This window comes from Prunus persica, chromosome G1, assembly GCF_000346465.2.
Source record: "Prunus persica cultivar Lovell chromosome G1, Prunus_persica_NCBIv2, whole genome shotgun sequence".
NCBI classification, from domain to species: Eukaryota; Viridiplantae; Streptophyta; class Magnoliopsida; order Rosales; family Rosaceae; genus Prunus; species Prunus persica.
The window spans coordinates 35,059,318-35,076,562 of record NC_034009.1 but is presented as its reverse complement, the minus strand read 5'-3'; the positions used below and the strand labels follow the sequence as shown (position 1 = coordinate 35,076,562).

Below are 17,245 nucleotides of genomic sequence, written 5' to 3'. Positions count from 1 at the left end.
CCTCTGTCTTTCTGTCTTCTCTCTCTCTTCTCACCCCCCCCCCCCCCCCCCCCCCCCCCCTAAAAAAGCCAAAGCCCTCCAAATTCCACTACATGGGAAAATAAGTCACTTTCTCTATCTAAAATGGCCCAGCTGGGCCAAAACTTATGGAGAGGAGGAGAAAAACAAAAGAGAAAGATGGCAAGGATAGATATGTCTTCAAATGTCCTCCAACTCCAACCACACCTCTCTTTCTCAAAGACCATATTTTTACTTCCCACAATTGCCCTTCTGTACATTCCATCTTCATCACTCATTACTTTGTATTCTTATCTCCGACCTTCATGGGCCTTTTCGGGTTCTCACAAATCGCAGAGTTTCAGACCCAAACATATATGATCCAACTGGATACACAAAACCATCTCTCTCCATAATTGCTTTTTATTATTATTAATTATTATATTCCCTTCCCTTCCCTTCCCTCTCCTTGTCTCTCTAGAATCGCAAACCTTATCTCCTTTTTTGAGTTGGGTTTGCGTTTTCTTTGCTTAATCTCCAAGGTTTTAGCTTTATTTTTCCCCAGTGGAGTTTGATTTTTGACAAGAGTATGAGAGGGTAATTTTTGGGTCCCTAAAATATCCGAATTTTATTTCCTAATTGGATACGGATTTCTATTTCCTTTGCTATATAGCAGAGTTTAATGGTCAAAGATTCCACATTTGAGAAGGGGATGAAAAGGGGTTCACTGAATTTTGATCACTTTTCTCTCTCGAGTCTTGTTGGGTATGGTGCTTAATTTGCAATTTTGATGCTGGGATGCAATTCTGAAGAGAGAGATGAAAAGGGTTGCTGTTAATTCTCATAAATCTCAGCCTGATGATGAGGAAGCTAGGCTTAATTTTAGACATGAAAGTCTTCTGCAAGATTACCTTGAACGACAAAAGGTTAGTTTTTGTTTGACTTTTGTTTTGTATTGGGTTTGTATTCTCTTACCGACTTTGATATCTAGGTGTGGATTTCTCTGGTCTAATCATGTTTTTATAGGTCTTATCGAAATCCTGTTATGATGGTTAGTGTTGATTCTAGTTTAGCTTTCTCTGATTATAATGGTAGTTTGACTAGTTTGTCATTGAGAATGATTCTGAATCGACATAAACTTGTTATCTGAAATCCCCAATCGTGAATCAAAGTCAAATACTTATTTATTATTATCACTACTTTTTTTAACATACAAACATGATTTAGTAGTTGGGACCAAAAAGGAAAAACATAGACTTCTTCTTTGTCACAGTTTTGGCAGCAGTCCGTTGAACATTAGGTGGAAGAAACCAACTTTATTGGGTTTTGATTATATGAATAAGTATGATAACGGTTTCTTTTGTTTTGTGTTTTTAAAATAGGAATTTGTATCAAAGAAGAAGAAATTGCAAGCAGCAAGGCAGAAAAGAGACATCCTTTTGGGTGAAATTCGGTATGATCTTCGCTTCTTTTTTTTAGAGGTTTTGTGTATTACAATATTCTCTCTCAGAGAGTAGGAAAGTAAGAGAAGCTTGTAACCTAATTTGCTCTTCACCTCTGACCTTCAGATTTTTGAGACGAAGGCATAGGCATCTGCTGAAGATAAAATCAGCAGAGACTGAACCAGAAGTCCAACAACAGAAGTCTGACACACAACCTAAGAAGTTTTCAAGGAAAAGGAAAAGTGATGCAAATGAAGCTGTTCTAAATAAACCATCCCAAGTCTCGCCGGAAGGAGGAGGTGAACAAATTGTTTCAGAACCCATAAGAGTAGAGAAGAAGCCTAAAAATTGCCTAGTCGATGACAAAAAAGTGGGAAAGAAAAAAATTGCTTTGCAAGATCAGGTTGCTTTGAATGTATAAATTCCAGGCCATGGTGAAAATACTCTGTTTTAGTGGGAGCCTCATTGTCATTGATAAAGATAAATATAATTCGTCTTTTTTAACTTGGTGTGTTCTTCATACTTTCCTTTTCAAAGAAAAATTAAAAAAATGTTTGTATGTCTGTGTCCAGGTTTTATTATGCTGTGTTCTTCATGTAACATTATGTGATAAGATCTCAATCAATATCGTGATGTGCACATTGTTGAATGGGAATGTGCAAGATAAGAAACCCTGTCTTTAGGGGCAGCACAAGCAAAAGCCTTCCAATTAATCTTCACAAAACAACATGTAAGCATTAGCTCTGTATAATAATCTGCTAACGTCAGTACAGGATGACGATTGAACTCTATTTGACATAGCAGGTGGGGAAGGAAGAAGTAAAATATAGATACATCATTTACACTATATATGTAACAACAGAGACCTTACAGAGTATACAGGGGTAAGATAATATCCCATGCATGTTACTTCCTTGTAGATACACATCTAGGCTTAGATGAGCAACATCAACGCCACAAAATTGGATTTGTATGCACTCAGTTGTCACCAAAATCATCGACTGAGACTGCAGTGAAACATCCTGGAAAAAAGTTGAGTTCAGACAAACGTTTGACAGAAAAACCCCAAAACGCCAGAATTTGTATCAAAATTATGTTATTTCTGTAAAAACGTCTTTGGAAGAAAATTCTTAATTGTGGTTATACAAGGGCTGAAAAGAAGTATTACCCCACATACCTCAGATACCAAGATTTGTGTATATCTTGTAAGTCAAGTTTGATTGGGAAGCTGTGCAAATGTTCCTACATTGGGGCAGCAGCCCCCGACCATCATGTTCTTGTAAACTGCATAAGCATGATCTGGATTTCCAGATGTGCTATACAGTCGAATGAGAGCATTGTAGGTAAACACATCAGGTTCAAGACCTACAAGCTGTAGTTCTTCATAAATCCTCGCTGCTTGCTCCACCATTCCAACAAGTCCAAGATTGAATATTAATGAATTGTACGTGAAAAGATCAGGAGCAATTCCTCTAGTCCGCATTTCATCATAAACAGTGAGAGCTTCCTCTACCCTCCGCGATCTTCCAAGTCCATTTATCATAAGGTTGTAAGAAACAGAGTCAGGATCAAGGCCACTTTGTTTTATCTCCTCAAAAAATTGCAGAGCGTCATCCACTCTCCCTGCCTGGCACAGGCAATCCACAAGAATGGTGTAAGACTTCAGGTCTGGTCTTATTCCTTCTCTAGTCATCCTTTTAAACAACTCGCAAGCAGCTTCCACATCACCTGTTTTCGCAAAACCATTTATGAGAATATTAAAAATAGCAGAATTAGGCTTGCATCCATAGTCTGCCATCTCCTCAAAGAAATGCATTGCTTCCTCTAGTCTTCCCGACTTGAAAAGTCCATCTATGAGAGGGCCATATGTACAAGGAGAGGGAGAGAAATCACCACTTACAAGATCATAATATAAATCTATAGCCCTCTCAATACTGTCAGATTTCACAAGACTGGAGATGACTATATTGTGGGTTATGGTGTTAGGTTTGCATCCCCTACAATTCATCTCCTCGTACAATTCAAAGAGTTCAGTGATGTTCCCAGACTTCCCATGAGCATCAAGTAACAAGTTGTAGGTGAATACATCAGGGGCACAACCAGAATTTTTCATCTCCATAAATAGATCCCAAGCTCTTTCAGTGACATGGTCTTTCAGAAGCCATTCAATCAAACAGTTATATGCTTCTAGTGTTGGCTTAATTCCGAGAGTTTTAGTAAATTTCTCAAATATATGGTGAGCATCAAAAGCTTTCCTACGCGTACACAAAAACCTAAGTAGAGGAATCAGTAGAGAGTCATCCCAGCAAATCCTATCAGAGATCAACCTTTCAGCAAATAAAACGACTATGTCTATTTCAGCTTCAATCAAAATCCTTCCCATTAAATCTTCCCAAAAAGGCCTGTCTGCTTTAACCCCAACCTGATACATGAAGTCCTCAGCAATTTTTAAAGCATCCTCAATGCGCCCGTCCTTTACTACACCAGGCAGGAGAGTGCACACTGTTATATGGTCAGGAAATAGTGATTTCTTCATCTGATGGAAGAACCAGAATGCGTAATCAATTCTGCTTTCTCTGATTAGGCCATAAATTATAGTATTATAGGTCAAAACATCAGGTCTGCAATTCATTGTGGTCATTTTGCAAAGCATTTTCAATGCCAAATTAACCTCATCGTTCTTGCATAGACAGTTCAAGAGTGTGTTGAAAGTTATTGTGTTTGGAGGACACCCTTGTTCGGTCATATACCCAAACATTTCAATGGCTTTTCGGACTTGGCCCTCTTTCCCTAGTGCAGCAAGTAATGTGTTGTAGGTCACAACTGTTGGAGTGAGCTTCATTTCCTTCATTCTGTAAAACATTTGCCATGCTTCATCTACTCGGTCAGCCTTGTAAAGAATGTCAATCAAAGAGTTAACAATAATTACGTCTGCTTTGCACCCATTTCTTTCCATCTCTGAAAGAAACTTGATGGCTTCATCTATTTGCCCCACCTTACTATAGCACTTCATCATCATGTTGTAAGTTACTGAATCTGGAGAAAGCCCACTATATTTTAGCTCATTATAAACATGTTGTGCTTCTTGAAGTCTACCCTCTTCAGCAAGACTGTACAAAGATGCATTACAAGCAACAATATTTGGAACAATGCCTCTAGCTTTCATCTTCTCAAAGGCCTCAATAGCTTTGCCAGATTTGCCACACTTTCCATAGTAGTCAATGAAAAGGATGTATGTGTAAACAGTAGGTGGAACACCCAGACATTCCATGCTGTTGAAAAGATTCAATGCCTCGTCCAACCTGCATAACCGCAGAAGTCCACAAAGTAATGTGTTGTAAGTATGAAGATTTGGCGAGACCCCTTGTTTCCTCATGATATCCAACATACTAAATGCTTCATCAACATTTCCAGCTTTGCATAAAGCATTGACAAGTATGGTGAAAGAAACCACATCAGGAGCATAACCATCAGCTTCCATTTCACGCCAAAACTCTTTCACTGTGTCCAAGTCTTTCCCATCACTAAACTTGTCCAGCAAAGTAATGTAGGTTACCCGGTCAGGTTTATGACCACTGGATTTCATTTTTGCAAACAATTCCTTGGCATTATCAAGTTTACCTGCAGTACAAAGAGCATCAATGAGAACAGTATAAGTGATAACATCGGGGCCACATCCCTCCTCATCCATTCTCTTGAAAATTTCATATGCCTCATCAATTTTCCCAGCCCTCCCAAGTGCTCTAATGCATATAGTAAAAGTATAAACATTAGGTCTCAGTCCTAAACTTTCCATCTCCTTTAGCAAGCCCATAACAGTTTTAACATCCCTTCTCTTTCCCAATGACACCATAAGTGCTGAGTAAGTCTTCAGGCTAGGCTTAATCCCTTCTGACACCACTCTTTCATAAACCTCCAAAGCCTCCCTACAATAGCCAGACTGAATAAGATTATATATCAACCCATTGTATGAATACGCATTCAAGATAAACCCAGATTTTCGCATCTCTTCAAGAGCAGATGGCGCTTGTCGAATTCCACCTCTTATATCAAGACCCTTAAAGATAGTAAGGTAAGTGTCCAAATTCCTCTTTATGATCTGTTTTTGCATTACATCAAACACATAAGCCATATCCTCCACCCTCCTATGAACCCTCAAGATTTCAAGCATGTAATTGCAAGTTTCAGTGGTGTGAACAACACTAGGCAACTCAGCAAAGGACTTAAAGAATGAAAAAGCAGATTTTGGGTCTGCAATCGACTTCAGAACCCTCACAACTTCCTCAGAAGACACTGAAATTTTTGGCTTTTTCTTCGCCACCACTACCTCCTGTGACCTTTTTATCACAAACCCACAAAAACCCATCCGTTTTTTCCTCTTTTTTGTCAAGTTCACCAAAGACCCACATGGCCAAGCCTTTAACTTTCCGCAGTTTCTTTCTTTTAACGAACCAATATGGCTTATTGCAAATATCCTATTGTCAGTAAAAGCAAGACTGTAATTGAGACTACTACAGCACATGCTTGCTGAGCATACTATCAACAATGCCATACAGAATACTTTATGAGCTAAAGAATGAGCATAAATGAATAACTCACAGAAATCAAAGACGGCATGTGCATTTTGTTCGTTGAATTTCTTCTGAGAAAGCAAAATAAATGGGAAGGCTTGCCAATGGGCATGTATGTACTTTCCGCTGAGAGAGAGAGAGAGAGAGAGCAGCAGGCTTGCTGCTATGGTAGAAGATGGAATCGGCTATGGTTCCATTGATGTTGGTCAATTTGGTACTCCATTGATGTAAGCTGTAGTGTAATCGTGTATGTGGGGGTGTGGTCGATGGGTGGTTTGGATATTTTGTTGTTTTGTTTGGCTCCAAATCCTTTTTCCCTTTCTTCTCTCAATAAAGAATTGTAAAGAAAGAGGAAACAAAATGATAAAAGCAAAAAACAAACAAACTCAATATCGAATTTTCCAAATTAGATGGATTATTATGTAATTGATTCTTGTCCATTTATGATTTTTTTTTTTCTAACTGGTCTAATAGAAGCAATATTAGGGTGTGGAATTCAAACACAAAAATTTGTATTTAGGAGTAAACGTTCTTAACTATTTTTATAATTAAATTTTATATTCATGCGTAAATATTCGAAATCACCTTATGTGTGTTCAAAATTGAATTTTGAATAAACATTCTTAATTACTTTTCACCCTTAATAACTTTTTATTTTCAAAATTCTCACTCCTGATTTTTTTTTCTTCGCCCCGAAAAAAGATTTCCTCATTTTGTGTTAATGTATCAAAAGCCCCAAAAATAAAAAAATGTAGGAAAAAGTTAAAAATTAAAAACTCTCCACCTTGTGGCTCGAAAATCGCATTATTTCCTAAACTGCCGCCATAATAAGCCTGGTTCCAAATCCAAGCCCTAGCCCCCTGAAAACAAGAGAGAAACTTTTACTGCCTCGTTCTCCTTGTGACTCAGAATATTCGCTGTCTAATTTGTCAGTGTCACACCCTTGAGATTTTCTCCAGTTCTCTGCCACAGTCTCACAGAGAGAGAAGAGAGAGAGAGCCAGAGAACAATGGAAGGAAGCTCGATAGTTCCAGATTCAGTGATGGAATCAGTGAAGAGAACCTTGAGCCATGTAGAAGAAGTTGGACTTCACTTCCACCAAGTCTTGTCTCTCTCCGACCCTGACCTCCTCGCCGAATCGCCGCCTCTCGAGCGAGCTCAGTCCCTGCTCTTGCTAGCCAGGGCCACTACCACCCTCTTCACCGGTATGTCTTTGGTTTCATTTGCCCAATTTTCATTTAGTTCCGATTTAATTGTTAGTTTTCATGTCGTTCTTTGTTAGCCAATTTGATTTTAGTTGAAATTCTTTTGTTATTTTTTTGTTTTCCAGTGAGGTTGAGGTGTAGTGGAGTAGACCCGGATGACCATCCCGTCAAATCCGAGCTTGTAGGTTTGCTTATATTTTGAATTTTTAGTCTAAATCTTGAAGTTGATCACTTTTTTTGTTGGGTGCAATTGTAGCTCTGTTTTAAGTGCTTACTGCTTGTCATTTTGGAGATTGTTTATGGGTTAGGGTGTATAAGCTCATAATTTTGAGATCACATGATTTTGCTTAACTGTTTGTATCATAAAATGCTGAATTCTTTTTTTCCTTTTTATTTTATGGTCTCCATTTATGTAGGAGAGATTAAGATTGTATCAGGAGAAGCTACAGCGGTTTGTGGATTTGAGTAAAGGTACACACTCTTATTTGGAAGTGCAATTATTGATGGACCGACTTCTAAACAAGTTATGCTAGGCACAGTCAACCACGTGCCGTGGGCGACTGTGAGCAATTGGTTTGGGTGCTGCCATTCACACGTGTTGTGTGGATGACTGTGGTTAGCATTCTCCTTGTTGCCTGCGGGTGACTGCGAGCAATTGATTGAGGTGCTGCCATTTGTGCACATGTTGTGTGGGCGACTGTACTTTGCATCTCCTTGTTGTCTGTGGGTGACTGAGCATTTGATGGAGGTTCTGCCATTCGCGCACATGCCATGTGTGGGTGATGTGCTCAGCATTCCCCTTGTTTTCTCAAACAATGCTGCAACCAAGAAGGACACGACACATTGTTGCTTCGCATTACATATATGATGGATAGCATGCTATGATGTTATGTGCTTTAGATATCATTGTTTGAAACTTTCCATTTGGTATTTACCATGATTCTTTGATTCCTGGGGTTTTATATTCTTACAGTTGACAATTTGATTTTGTTGAAGCACCATTGCGACCATCTACTACTTTAAATTATCAGGCAGCTACCCGTTTCATCGAGCATTCTTTGCCAGACCTTACACCTGGTAAGGTGTTCATTTCCCCTTTATGTCAGGATTGTGACTTTGTCAACACCTTGATCTTATTCCACTCAAGGATTGCTTATTTGGTTCAGATCAGAAGCGAAGTATGAGAGACATTAGTAGAGGAGAGGGGTCAAACATTAAGTATCTAGAAAGGAAGGTTCAAAAGAAGAGGAAATATCAATCCCCTAATAAACAATCAGTTCAATCTGCTGCCAATGAGTTCCTTGAGAAAGCAGCCCGTGAAATTCTTGGTGATAGTGAAGGAGGTCGTAAGGGACCTCTACAGGCCAATAGTTCAGATGAAGAGAACGTGCCTATGAGTTGATTCCTGATTTTCCTGGTAAAGTTTTATTTTTTTCTTCACTCTTTTTTCAAGTTATGATTTGATTTCCTTCGATTGCTTCAGCTGTTTCAAGTTCATTATGGTCATCTAGCTTTTAATGTTACAGAGTTCTGAAAAGTCTAGTCATTAGGTGCATGTGCCAGTGTTATCGTACATTCGTATAGCCTTGCTTGTTGTGCCACTAGTGTAAAATCTGTATATACATTGCTCAGTCAAAATAGGAAAGACCAAGGATTTGGTACATCCTTAATTGTGACGAATAATTCAATATTCCAGTATTGATGATTGAAATTGCCAATTATTGTAGTTATCATAATCGGAGTAACTTTATATGACAAAGTAAATATGTTATTGCTACCCTTCCGTACCTAATCTTCTGATGATCATGATCCCTAGAATTTGGGAGGATTACAGATTACTATTTATTACCAATGTGAATGAATTGGAAAATTCAAAGCTGATCGAAATATCCTATCAATAGATATGTGTATGCACACAGGCACACAGGCACACAGGCACACATGTATCTTTACCTTAATTTTGAATTAGGAAAGGAATTAATGCACAGATTTGGCTCTACTTAAAATTCACTGAATCTTAATTTGAACAAACGGTTCACTGTTGATGTTGCTCACAGGTTGTTTTCGGTTAAGGCCTTTGTTGCTCCGGTACTTTTTCTTTTACTTGTCTGCCAACATGAAGTCGAGCATCCTTTCCTTTAGGTTGAAAGCATCGGATATGAATTGTTGGGAACTTCTTATAATTTTTTTTAATCTTAATCCTTTTGTTCCTTTTTACCAATTTTCATCTTCTTTTGACTATTTTCTTTCTTGTTCTACTTTCACAGGATTGCTGAGACCAGACTCATCTTTAAAGTGATCCATCATCCATCCTCTCTATGGTGCTTTAGAGTTTTCTTTTTTCACAGTGCAAGTTTTTGTTATTATTAGCCATTTGATAAGTAGAAATGCCGTCATAAGTTTACGTGAGGAATGTCTTAAATGGGGAGATGCTGCTTGGTCTTGCAAGGGAAAGTCTTCCTCGCATGTTGGCCAACATAAATTTGGTAGTTCATCCATTCATGAGTTATGACTTTAAATTTTGGATGATGAGGAAGACAGACTGAAAATGCTGATGGTTTTGAATGTAGAATGTCCTTGAAAGAGAAATCTGTCGAGTAATCTTTTTGTTTCACCCAAGTGGAAGACTGATCAGATCCATTTGAATCCGTTGTTAATGAAAACAAAATTATGATATTACCTTTTTAACTTTAAAAAATGGTAGCTAATGAATCCTTCATTATGATATTATTAACTTTACGAAATTATGTTTCATTGGTGGGTTTGTTGATTAGAATTTGATTCATTATTCTGAATGTGTCAATGAAGGTGTCCTTTCCATTTTTGGACAAATTAAAAAAAGGACACTTTGATTTGAAACCTGACCGGAAAAAAAAAAAAAAAAAAACCTAGAAATATTAAAGAGAACGTGACCTTTTACATTATTTTATAATGTTTGAGATTTTTAGGGAAATTAAACTTTCGATATTATCAGTTAAAAATTAAAAATTAAATATGGACTTAGCCAAGTTGGTCAGAACGGATGTTATTTTTACTATGCACTCAAGTTTTAATTTCCCAGTCCGTAGTTTAGATTATATTAGATTAGAATATTGTTTTTATCAAGAGAAAAAAAATGCTGTGGATTTATTTATCTGTTACAAAATCTTCTGTGCAATTAGAAAATCAGATAAATGAAACCAAAAAAATTATAAATATTTTAATAAACCCTTAAAAAGTAAATGAAAATCTTTAACGAAAGTTTCAGGCTTTACCGAGGGTCAAAGAAATCCATCCTATCCAAACCCAGAGACAGCGCGAGTGGAAGCGAACTACACCCTCCCTCCCCTCCTCTCTCCTATTCTTTATTTGCTTCGCTTCTGTAAACAACTTCGCTTCTTTATCTCTCTCTATCTCTCAATGGCTTCGACCAGTGCTTTAAGCTCACGGCTTTCCAACTTTCGCCGACTCACCGACTCCGAAGACCATCTCTCTTTCCGTAAGCTCTCTCTCTCTCTCTCTCTCTCTCTCTCTCTCTCTCTCGTAACCCATTGGCTTAATAACAGCAGTTATCTGTATATTTTGTGTTTCTGTGTGTGCAGTATTTAACATGCCTCGAATTGAATCATTTAGAATGTATGGGTTTATTTTAACAAGATAGAACAGAAATTGGGTTCCTTTCTTTTGCCAATTTTAAGCCTTTTTTACGCACGCACTGCAGAAAGAAGCATAGGTTTGATAGTATGAACAATTAAAGTTGGCATCCTTGACCATTATATTTGAATAATGGGCATTGAAATTTGGTGCCACTTAGCTGAGCTAGATTGTTTGAATGTTGTTATGCGTGTATAATGCATATTGCATTCTAGTGAGTTTTCTTTCATCTCAACTTGTTTGCAAAATCTCATAAGTTTTTGTTCAATCTTTTAATCATTGTTTTTTATGCAATAATGTCTCCCCCTTTCAATCTTATCCTGTGGGGGTGGGATTGTTGCATGATTCTGACTATAAATCAAGCTTACTGCCTCTGCTGCTTTTAGGTGACGTACTAAATTCACGTCCAGCATGCCCTTCAATTGTATCTTGGCCTGGTGTTAAAACTAGGAGGGCTCCCCGGTCGTCTCGTGTGTATGGCTTATTTGGAGGGAAAAAGGATAACAATGAAAAGGGTGATGATGCAGCTTCAAAGGTTTAGCATTTTCCCTCTTATATAGTTCGCTTTTCCATTTTTCTGGATCTCGTCTTGGGTAGACCCAGTTTGTACTGATCATTACAATCTCTATATACTGAATTGCTATACCAGTTAATCTTTCTCATATTTTTTATTTCTTCCTTTTTATGTGTTTATACTTTCGTTGGTATGAAGGTGCTATTACCCATGCTAAGTCAATACAAAGTCTACTAAAATTAAAGGGGATAGCTGGTTTTATATGCTTTATGTGGAGGCACTAGGTAAATTTTATGCTTCATGCGGCCTTAGGCTGCAGGTGGTAACTCTTCCAATTTAAGCTAAGTAGCTTTATGCAGTGCTAGGCCCACCGGATTTTAACATCATGATGTCAACTGTAATCTAGCTGAACATGCGTTTGCCATATTTCTTTTATTTGTGGATCCTTATCTTGGATCATTTTATGGGTAGCAGGATTTGTTCAGGATGAGGGCAATGGGCTGGATGTCAAATATTGTTGCTAGTCATAATTTTAGTCGAACTATAAGGTTGCTGTGCTGATAGTAGCATTATGTTATCATCAATGCAAGCTTCTTGTCTGAAGTAATGATTACAGTGGCCAGTAATGCCTCTTTTAGTACAATGCAAGCTTGAGGTCAATAATAGGAAATTTGGATAATGATGGCCACATTAGTTTACTAGAACACATTCTGGAGTTTTGTTTTTCTTTTGATAAATTTGTCCACAATGGAAGAGAATTTATATCTTGAAAACATAATGTGTCTATGATGCTACATTATTTTTATTGCAGTCTCCTAAGTCTGTCTTAGCCAGCCTGGAGCTAGTCCAGCACTTGTAAGAATACTTGATTCAAATATTAAGTTAACCTTTCACTTTGATGCAGGCAGGAATATTTGGTAATATGCAAAATCTGTATGAAACGGTTAAAAAGGCTCAAAATGTAGTACAAGTTGAAGCAGTGCGTGTGCAGAAAGAGCTTGCTGCGTATGTTCCTAATGTTTTATCCAATTTAATCTGATACTCATAATTCTTTAATTGGCTGGATTTTTTATCTCTTATTCTTTCTTTCTGTTTTTCAGGGCAGAGTTTGATGGTTACTGTGAAGGTGAGATAATTAAGGTATGATTCACTCTCGCCACAAGGCCATCTTTTTATATTTGTTCAATTTGGGAATCTAAGCTGGTTTGCAAGCCTGAATGGTATTTTAACTTTAGGTGGCACTAGCAGATTTTCACTTTCATAGTACCAGGATTACATTCGGAAACTATTTTTAAATTGATCTCTCTCTTTTTCATAATTTCTCTTTTGTTTTAAGACAACTTTGAGTTCTTTCAATCCTTCCCTTCCCCTAGGTCCAGATACGTACATACTCACTTGTCTCTGTTACTCAGATTTTACAATCCATCTCTGATTTTTTTCCTAGGTAACGCTTTCTGGTAACCAGCAACCTGTACGTACTGAGATAACTGAGGCTGCTATGGAACTAGGAGCAGAAGTAAGTGATGAACACCTTTTGTTTTCTTTTCCCATTTGCAAGAGTGAGTTTCTCTTTATCATATATGTCACTTTTCCATTTTTTCTTAATGCAGAAACTTTCTCTTTTGGTCACCGAAGCGTACAAAGATGCACACCAGAAGAGCGTTGTGGTGAGAACTCAGCCTATCCTCCTCTCACATGTTTTTAGGACTAATAATAAATAGCCGGCTTCTTAACTTTGTGCCTGTTCTTTTCATATTTTCAGGCCATGAAGGAGAGAATGAGCAACCTTGCCCAGAGTTTAGGAATGCCTCCAGGCCTCGGTGAATTGAAATGATGAGTAGTGAAGATGTTGGCACATCTCGCTTGCCATTAGTATTTTGTAATCTCTAAGTTCGAATTCTTTATTTCTTTTGCTTAGAATCTCTGAAGTTGGAATTCAAGGAAAAATCGTTCCTTGTTTTATAACAATAGATTCAAAAAAATTATTGAGACTGTTATTGTTTGAACTTAAAAACGCCTGCCTTATAAGAATCTATTGCGAGACTTGTATAGGAAATGAATATGTTGATATTAAGATAATTGAAATTGAATTGCACAATATCTCAGAACCCCTCTCTCATATATGAAAATAAGAATAAAGAATTAAACAAATCATTAAACCCCACCCTCTAAAACCCAAAAATTCTCATATCAAAACAACCCCAGAGCAAAAATCCCGAATGCCACAACCAGAAGACCACCCTGCAAGCTTGTAGCACTGCTAGTTGGAGCAACAGCGGGACCGTCAACCTCTGCCGGAGAAGGTGCTGGAGAGATACCATAGTGTTTTCTTGGGGTCATAACAACCACAATCACCCTCTGCCCCTTCTCACAGTGGCCCTTGGTTCCACTGATGAAATAGAATGGCCCTGGTTGGTCAAGATGAAGCTTGGTTTCACCATCCTTGTGCTGTTCAATTGGGTTTGAAACATTGCAGTTAGCGTAGTCTTCCTTGGTCACACGCAACACCGAGTCTTTGGCACTGTCATATTTCAACACTGAAACAAAGACAGAAAACATAGCATAAATTAGCAATGACCAAAACAAAACAAAAAATGGGAAGGACCCCAGATGAGAACTGAAGATTGAAACGCTTGGGATTGAATTAAAATGGAGATTTACCAAGAGTGTCGCCGACCCGAAAACGGGTGCTTTCAGCCCATTTGTTGAGAGATTGGGATTCAGAGGATGGGATTGCCCATGAGCCTGTTTTGCCTCCAACCAATATCTCTCTGGCTTCTGAGAAGCTGAAGAGAAGAAATATGAGCAACAGAGAAGATGAAGATAGAGCTCTTGATGATGAAAAGCCAGCCATTGACACTTAAACAGAGAGCACTTAGACACTGAGGGTGTTTTTGGGGGCTCTTGAGTTTGAGAGCAAGTAAGCTAGCAAAGCAAAGAACAAAAGGAAATTGATTGATTGAGGTTGTGGTTGAAGAAAGCCTCTCAGCATTCATGTATTTATAGTCTATAGGATACAACTGTGATTGGGGAAAGGAAAACTAGCCGTTGTGCGGCTCAGAGAAAAGGTTGATGTAACGTTAAAAAAAGTAATGGCGATAGATGGCAGAAGAAAACGCTTTTCAACGGTCACAAAAACACGGAAAGACGAGTACACCTGGTTGCAGAGTTTTGGGCCCATCATTATATTAAACGCTTCAACCCAACGTCGTTTCAAGGGCGGGTTGGATTGGGACAGTGGTTCTGCGCAGCCCAAACATTTATCCAATTTTTATTCTCAGGCCATAACACAGGAACTAGATATAAATAAAATAAAATAAAATAAAATTTTGGCTGGTTACAATTTACTCTCTAAATAATTTAGTACCTCGGTTTGACCACAAAAAAAAATTTAGTACCTCGGCACATGACTTTGTAGGTTAAGTAATTAACAGAAATACCCGATGTACTTGAGTTTCTATGTTCTAATCCACATTTTTGCACTTTGTGTTTAAATGGTGATGTAATAAATGTAGGCCCTTATTATTGCCGGCGTGGCTGCCAAATTTGTGCCACGTTGCATACCACGTATCAAGTGACTGAGTAACTCGAAACGTGTCAACAAGACGCACCTCTTCTTCAAGCTTCAAAGTTGAAATCTGCATGCAGACGTAGAAAGAAAGAGACAAGTTTTACCGTTCCACCGTCTCGGTTTTAAAATACCCCCTCACAAAAATACATATATAAGAGAGGTGATAACAATACCATTTCTCACACCAGAAAAACCAGTACACCCGAACACACCCCAAACTTACTCTACACACCCATAACAATCTGGCAGCACATTCTGACAGCAAGGACAATGACTGATGATCAAACCGTTCATTCCATTTTTAACATATACACCTAGAATCTTTTAGGTATTTTATGAGAATTCTCGAATAATCTCTGATAAGTGTATAGACTCACTATGCCATACTGGAATTCAATGAGAAAGAGCCTTATCTTTAGTTCATCTCTTTAGTCTGCTTAAGTTTCTTCAATAGGAGAGAGAGGGAGAGAGGGTTGGAGAGAAAAATGCCGGACACACACAAAGTAAGTCCAGAGGATGTGAGGAGAGCAGGAGCGGAAGCAGGAAAGAGGGCTCCTGGCCTCCGGAGCAGCCTTTACTTTGGTGCAACTTCCTGCATGGCCGTCACCGGCTTACTGTTTGCCGGCACCATTGGCTACTATACCCTTTATGTCAAGAAAAAGCCTGACCCCTCTGCACTAGATGTCGTTAGGGTCCGCCGTGACCTTGACGACCTTCGTCCCAGAAAGTCTCTTGTCAACAGCACCGACCCCGCCCCATGAAATAGCTTTCTATATTTATGGTGGTACTAGCCTAACCTGTGTATGTTAAGTAATTATGCCTTAGGGCTTCTTCTTTTTTTCTTTTTCTTTTTTTAAATTTAAATTTCTGTTCCAAAATATTATGGCCTAGTTTGTAATTAATCTTTTATTTTTGTTGTGGACGTCTTTGTTTATAGTTTATGGTTCATACACACGTGAATATTTTGAATGCCTTATGCCTTTTGGTATTCAATTTATCGTCTCCACCTCTCCCTCTCGTATTTAGGTTTCGGATTGATTTCCCTATTATCTTTTGTACTCTTTTAGGGTGCTTTTGTTTTATAGAGCATTTGCTCCCAAAACAAAAGTTGTCAATGCATATGGTGGATGTTGATTGCAGCACTAATTTTAATAAGTCAAATTCTTTTTCCCACACCCCCTATTTTTCTATCTTATTGTATGCAAGAAGGCAATATAAGAAATAAGAAAACTGAATTGAGGAAGGGATGAGCATCACAATTCACAAGTAAGAAAGGGAGGGGCTTGCAATTTGCAAACCAAACTCTGCTCAATTTGTGGAAAACGGTTCATGGAAATCCCACCCACCGTGAATATCAGATAAACAAACAGAGTGAGAGTAGTAGACAAATAGAAATACGACATTGTGTTGTGGAGGTTGGTTGGAAAAGGCTTCAGCACAACGTCGTTTTTCAGGGGAGGGTTGGGTTGGGCTGGGCCATCTATGCAGCCCAAACACATATACTTATTCTCAGCCCAAAAATATTTAAAACAAATTATTGTTGTTATTTTCTTTTTTAAAGGGAGATTTTTCTTGCACAAGCAACACGATGCCGGACTAGAGATTTACACGAACCCACTAACCCACTACGTGTTGAGAGACTGAGCCTTCACTTGGGGCATCGTAACTCAACACGTGTCAGCAATGCAATGCTCATCCTCCTCTTCTGCAAAGCTTAATTCAAAGTTGAAAACCACAGCACATGTTTGGGTTCACCCTTTCCGAAAATTCATCACAGAGAGAGACCAAAACCTGCACACACACACACACACAGACAGAGATGGCGGGGAATGAAGATTGGAGGAAAACGGCAGACACAACAAAAATGAGTGCAGAGGAAGTGAAAAGAGCTGGAGTGGAGGCATCAAAGAGGCCCCCTGGTCATAACCCTGGCGGTGTTCTTCACCAGCGACGCAGGCTTCCCTTTAGCCCTACCGCCATGGCCATTACCGGCTTCCTCATCACCGGCGTCATCGGCTACTTCACCCTTTACCACCTCAAGAAGCCTGAAGCCTCCGCCGGAGATGTCGCCAGAGTCGCCACCAATGTCGCCGAGCCTGAGCATACTCACCCCAGGAAATAGTACTTTCATTTAATTATTCTGATTTTGATCGAACGGGGAAGAAGAAACTCCACTAGGCTTGGCAGGGGTTTTTCTAAAGTTATTAATTTCATAATTTGTTTGTTGGCGTCTTTTTCTTCATAGTTCAATACTTGATATCTTCTTGTAGCAGCAATCTTGTTGTAGTAGTGTAAAATTTTCAAGTGATTTG

The 17,245-nt window shown here is 38.6% G+C and overlaps 6 protein-coding genes across 8 annotated transcripts; 4 read left to right on the top strand and 2 right to left on the bottom strand.

Moving 5' to 3' along the window:
- Positions 58-2,002, top strand: LOC109946727. The gene is made up of 3 exons (XM_020555380.1): positions 58-923; positions 1,380-1,450; positions 1,566-2,002. The coding sequence occupies exons 1-3, from the start codon at positions 816-818 to the stop codon at positions 1,858-1,860; spliced, it is 474 nt and encodes a 157-aa protein (XP_020410969.1). The 5' UTR covers positions 58-815; the 3' UTR covers positions 1,861-2,002.
- Positions 2,101-6,555, bottom strand: LOC18791369 (pentatricopeptide repeat-containing protein At4g31850, chloroplastic). Of its 2 annotated transcripts, none has more exons than XM_020555377.1 (2): positions 2,608-6,555; positions 2,101-2,461 (listed from the first exon to the last, which is right to left on the bottom strand). In XM_020555377.1, the coding sequence occupies exon 1, from the start codon at positions 5,989-5,991 to the stop codon at positions 2,650-2,652; it is 3,342 nt and encodes a 1,113-aa protein (XP_020410966.1). In that variant the 5' UTR covers positions 5,992-6,555; the 3' UTR covers positions 2,101-2,461; positions 2,608-2,649. The 2 variants fall into 2 exon arrangements, with proteins under 2 accessions (XP_020410966.1, XP_007226699.2); XM_007226637.2 differs by having other exon boundaries at positions 2,617-6,555.
- LOC18789952 (nuclear nucleic acid-binding protein C1D) lies at positions 6,772-9,903 on the top strand. Of its 2 annotated transcripts, XM_020555379.1 has the most exons (7): positions 6,843-7,215; positions 7,341-7,396; positions 7,632-7,686; positions 8,212-8,292; positions 8,382-8,632; positions 9,273-9,303; positions 9,483-9,903. In XM_020555379.1, exons 1-5 carry the CDS (start codon positions 7,020-7,022, stop codon positions 8,615-8,617), a joined length of 624 nt encoding a protein of 207 aa, XP_020410968.1. In that variant the 5' UTR covers positions 6,843-7,019; the 3' UTR covers positions 8,618-8,632; positions 9,273-9,303; positions 9,483-9,903. The 2 variants fall into 2 exon arrangements, with proteins under 2 accessions (XP_007224964.1, XP_020410968.1); XM_007224902.2 differs by lacking the exon at positions 9,273-9,303 and having other exon boundaries at positions 6,772-7,215.
- On the top strand, positions 10,452-13,418 carry LOC18789991 (nucleoid-associated protein At2g24020, chloroplastic). The gene is made up of 7 exons (XM_007223457.2): positions 10,452-10,693; positions 11,235-11,383; positions 12,267-12,367; positions 12,463-12,502; positions 12,807-12,878; positions 12,973-13,029; positions 13,125-13,418. Exons 1-7 carry the CDS (start codon positions 10,615-10,617, stop codon positions 13,194-13,196), a joined length of 570 nt encoding a protein of 189 aa, XP_007223519.1. The 5' UTR covers positions 10,452-10,614; the 3' UTR covers positions 13,197-13,418.
- On the bottom strand, positions 13,410-14,348 carry LOC18792901 (early nodulin-like protein 1). The gene is made up of 2 exons (XM_007223496.2): positions 14,024-14,348; positions 13,410-13,899 (listed from the first exon to the last, which is right to left on the bottom strand). Exons 1-2 carry the CDS (start codon positions 14,214-14,216, stop codon positions 13,553-13,555), a joined length of 540 nt encoding a protein of 179 aa, XP_007223558.1. The 5' UTR covers positions 14,217-14,348; the 3' UTR covers positions 13,410-13,552.
- LOC18788494 lies at positions 16,362-17,237 on the top strand. Its single transcript, XM_007225965.2, has one exon. The coding sequence runs from the start codon at positions 16,675-16,677 to the stop codon at positions 17,053-17,055; it is 381 nt and encodes a 126-aa protein (XP_007226027.2). The 5' UTR covers positions 16,362-16,674; the 3' UTR covers positions 17,056-17,237.

What these genes read in the sequence shown, in the direction of transcription:
- LOC18788494 (XM_007225965.2), top strand. Translation starts at nt 16,675, where the DNA reads ATGTTTGGGTTCACCCTTTCCGAAAATTCATCACAGAGAGAGACCAAA.
- LOC109946727 (XM_020555380.1), top strand. Translation starts at nt 816, where the DNA reads ATGAAAAGGGTTGCTGTTAATTCTCATAAATCTCAGCCTGATGATGAG. An exon ending in ATTACCTTGAACGACAAAAG is followed by an intron (nt 924 to 1,379) that starts GTTAGTTTTTGT and finishes TTTTTAAAATAG; the next exon opens with GAATTTGTATCAAAGAAGAA. An exon ending in ATCCTTTTGGGTGAAATTCG is followed by an intron (nt 1,451 to 1,565) that starts GTATGATCTTCG and finishes TCTGACCTTCAG; the next exon opens with ATTTTTGAGACGAAGGCATA.
- LOC18789991 (XM_007223457.2), top strand. Translation starts at nt 10,615, where the DNA reads ATGGCTTCGACCAGTGCTTTAAGCTCACGGCTTTCCAACTTTCGCCGA. An exon ending in GTGATGATGCAGCTTCAAAG is followed by an intron (nt 11,384 to 12,266) that starts GTTTAGCATTTT and finishes ACTTTGATGCAG; the next exon opens with GCAGGAATATTTGGTAATAT. An exon ending in GTGCAGAAAGAGCTTGCTGC is followed by an intron (nt 12,368 to 12,462) that starts GTATGTTCCTAA and finishes TCTGTTTTTCAG; the next exon opens with GGCAGAGTTTGATGGTTACT.
- LOC18791369 (XM_020555377.1), bottom strand. Translation starts at nt 5,991, where the DNA reads ATGGCATTGTTGATAGTATGCTCAGCAAGCATGTGCTGTAGTAGTCTC.
- LOC18789952 (XM_007224902.2), top strand. Translation starts at nt 7,020, where the DNA reads ATGGAAGGAAGCTCGATAGTTCCAGATTCAGTGATGGAATCAGTGAAG. An exon ending in CACTACCACCCTCTTCACCG is followed by an intron (nt 7,216 to 7,340) that starts GTATGTCTTTGG and finishes TTTGTTTTCCAG; the next exon opens with TGAGGTTGAGGTGTAGTGGA. An exon ending in GTTTGTGGATTTGAGTAAAG is followed by an intron (nt 7,687 to 8,211) that starts GTACACACTCTT and finishes ATTTTGTTGAAG; the next exon opens with CACCATTGCGACCATCTACT.
- LOC18792901 (XM_007223496.2), bottom strand. Translation starts at nt 14,216, where the DNA reads ATGGCTGGCTTTTCATCATCAAGAGCTCTATCTTCATCTTCTCTGTTG. An exon ending in TCGGGTCGGCGACACTCTTG is followed by an intron (nt 13,900 to 14,023) that starts GTAAATCTCCAT and finishes TCTTTGTTTCAG; the next exon opens with TGTTGAAATATGACAGTGCC.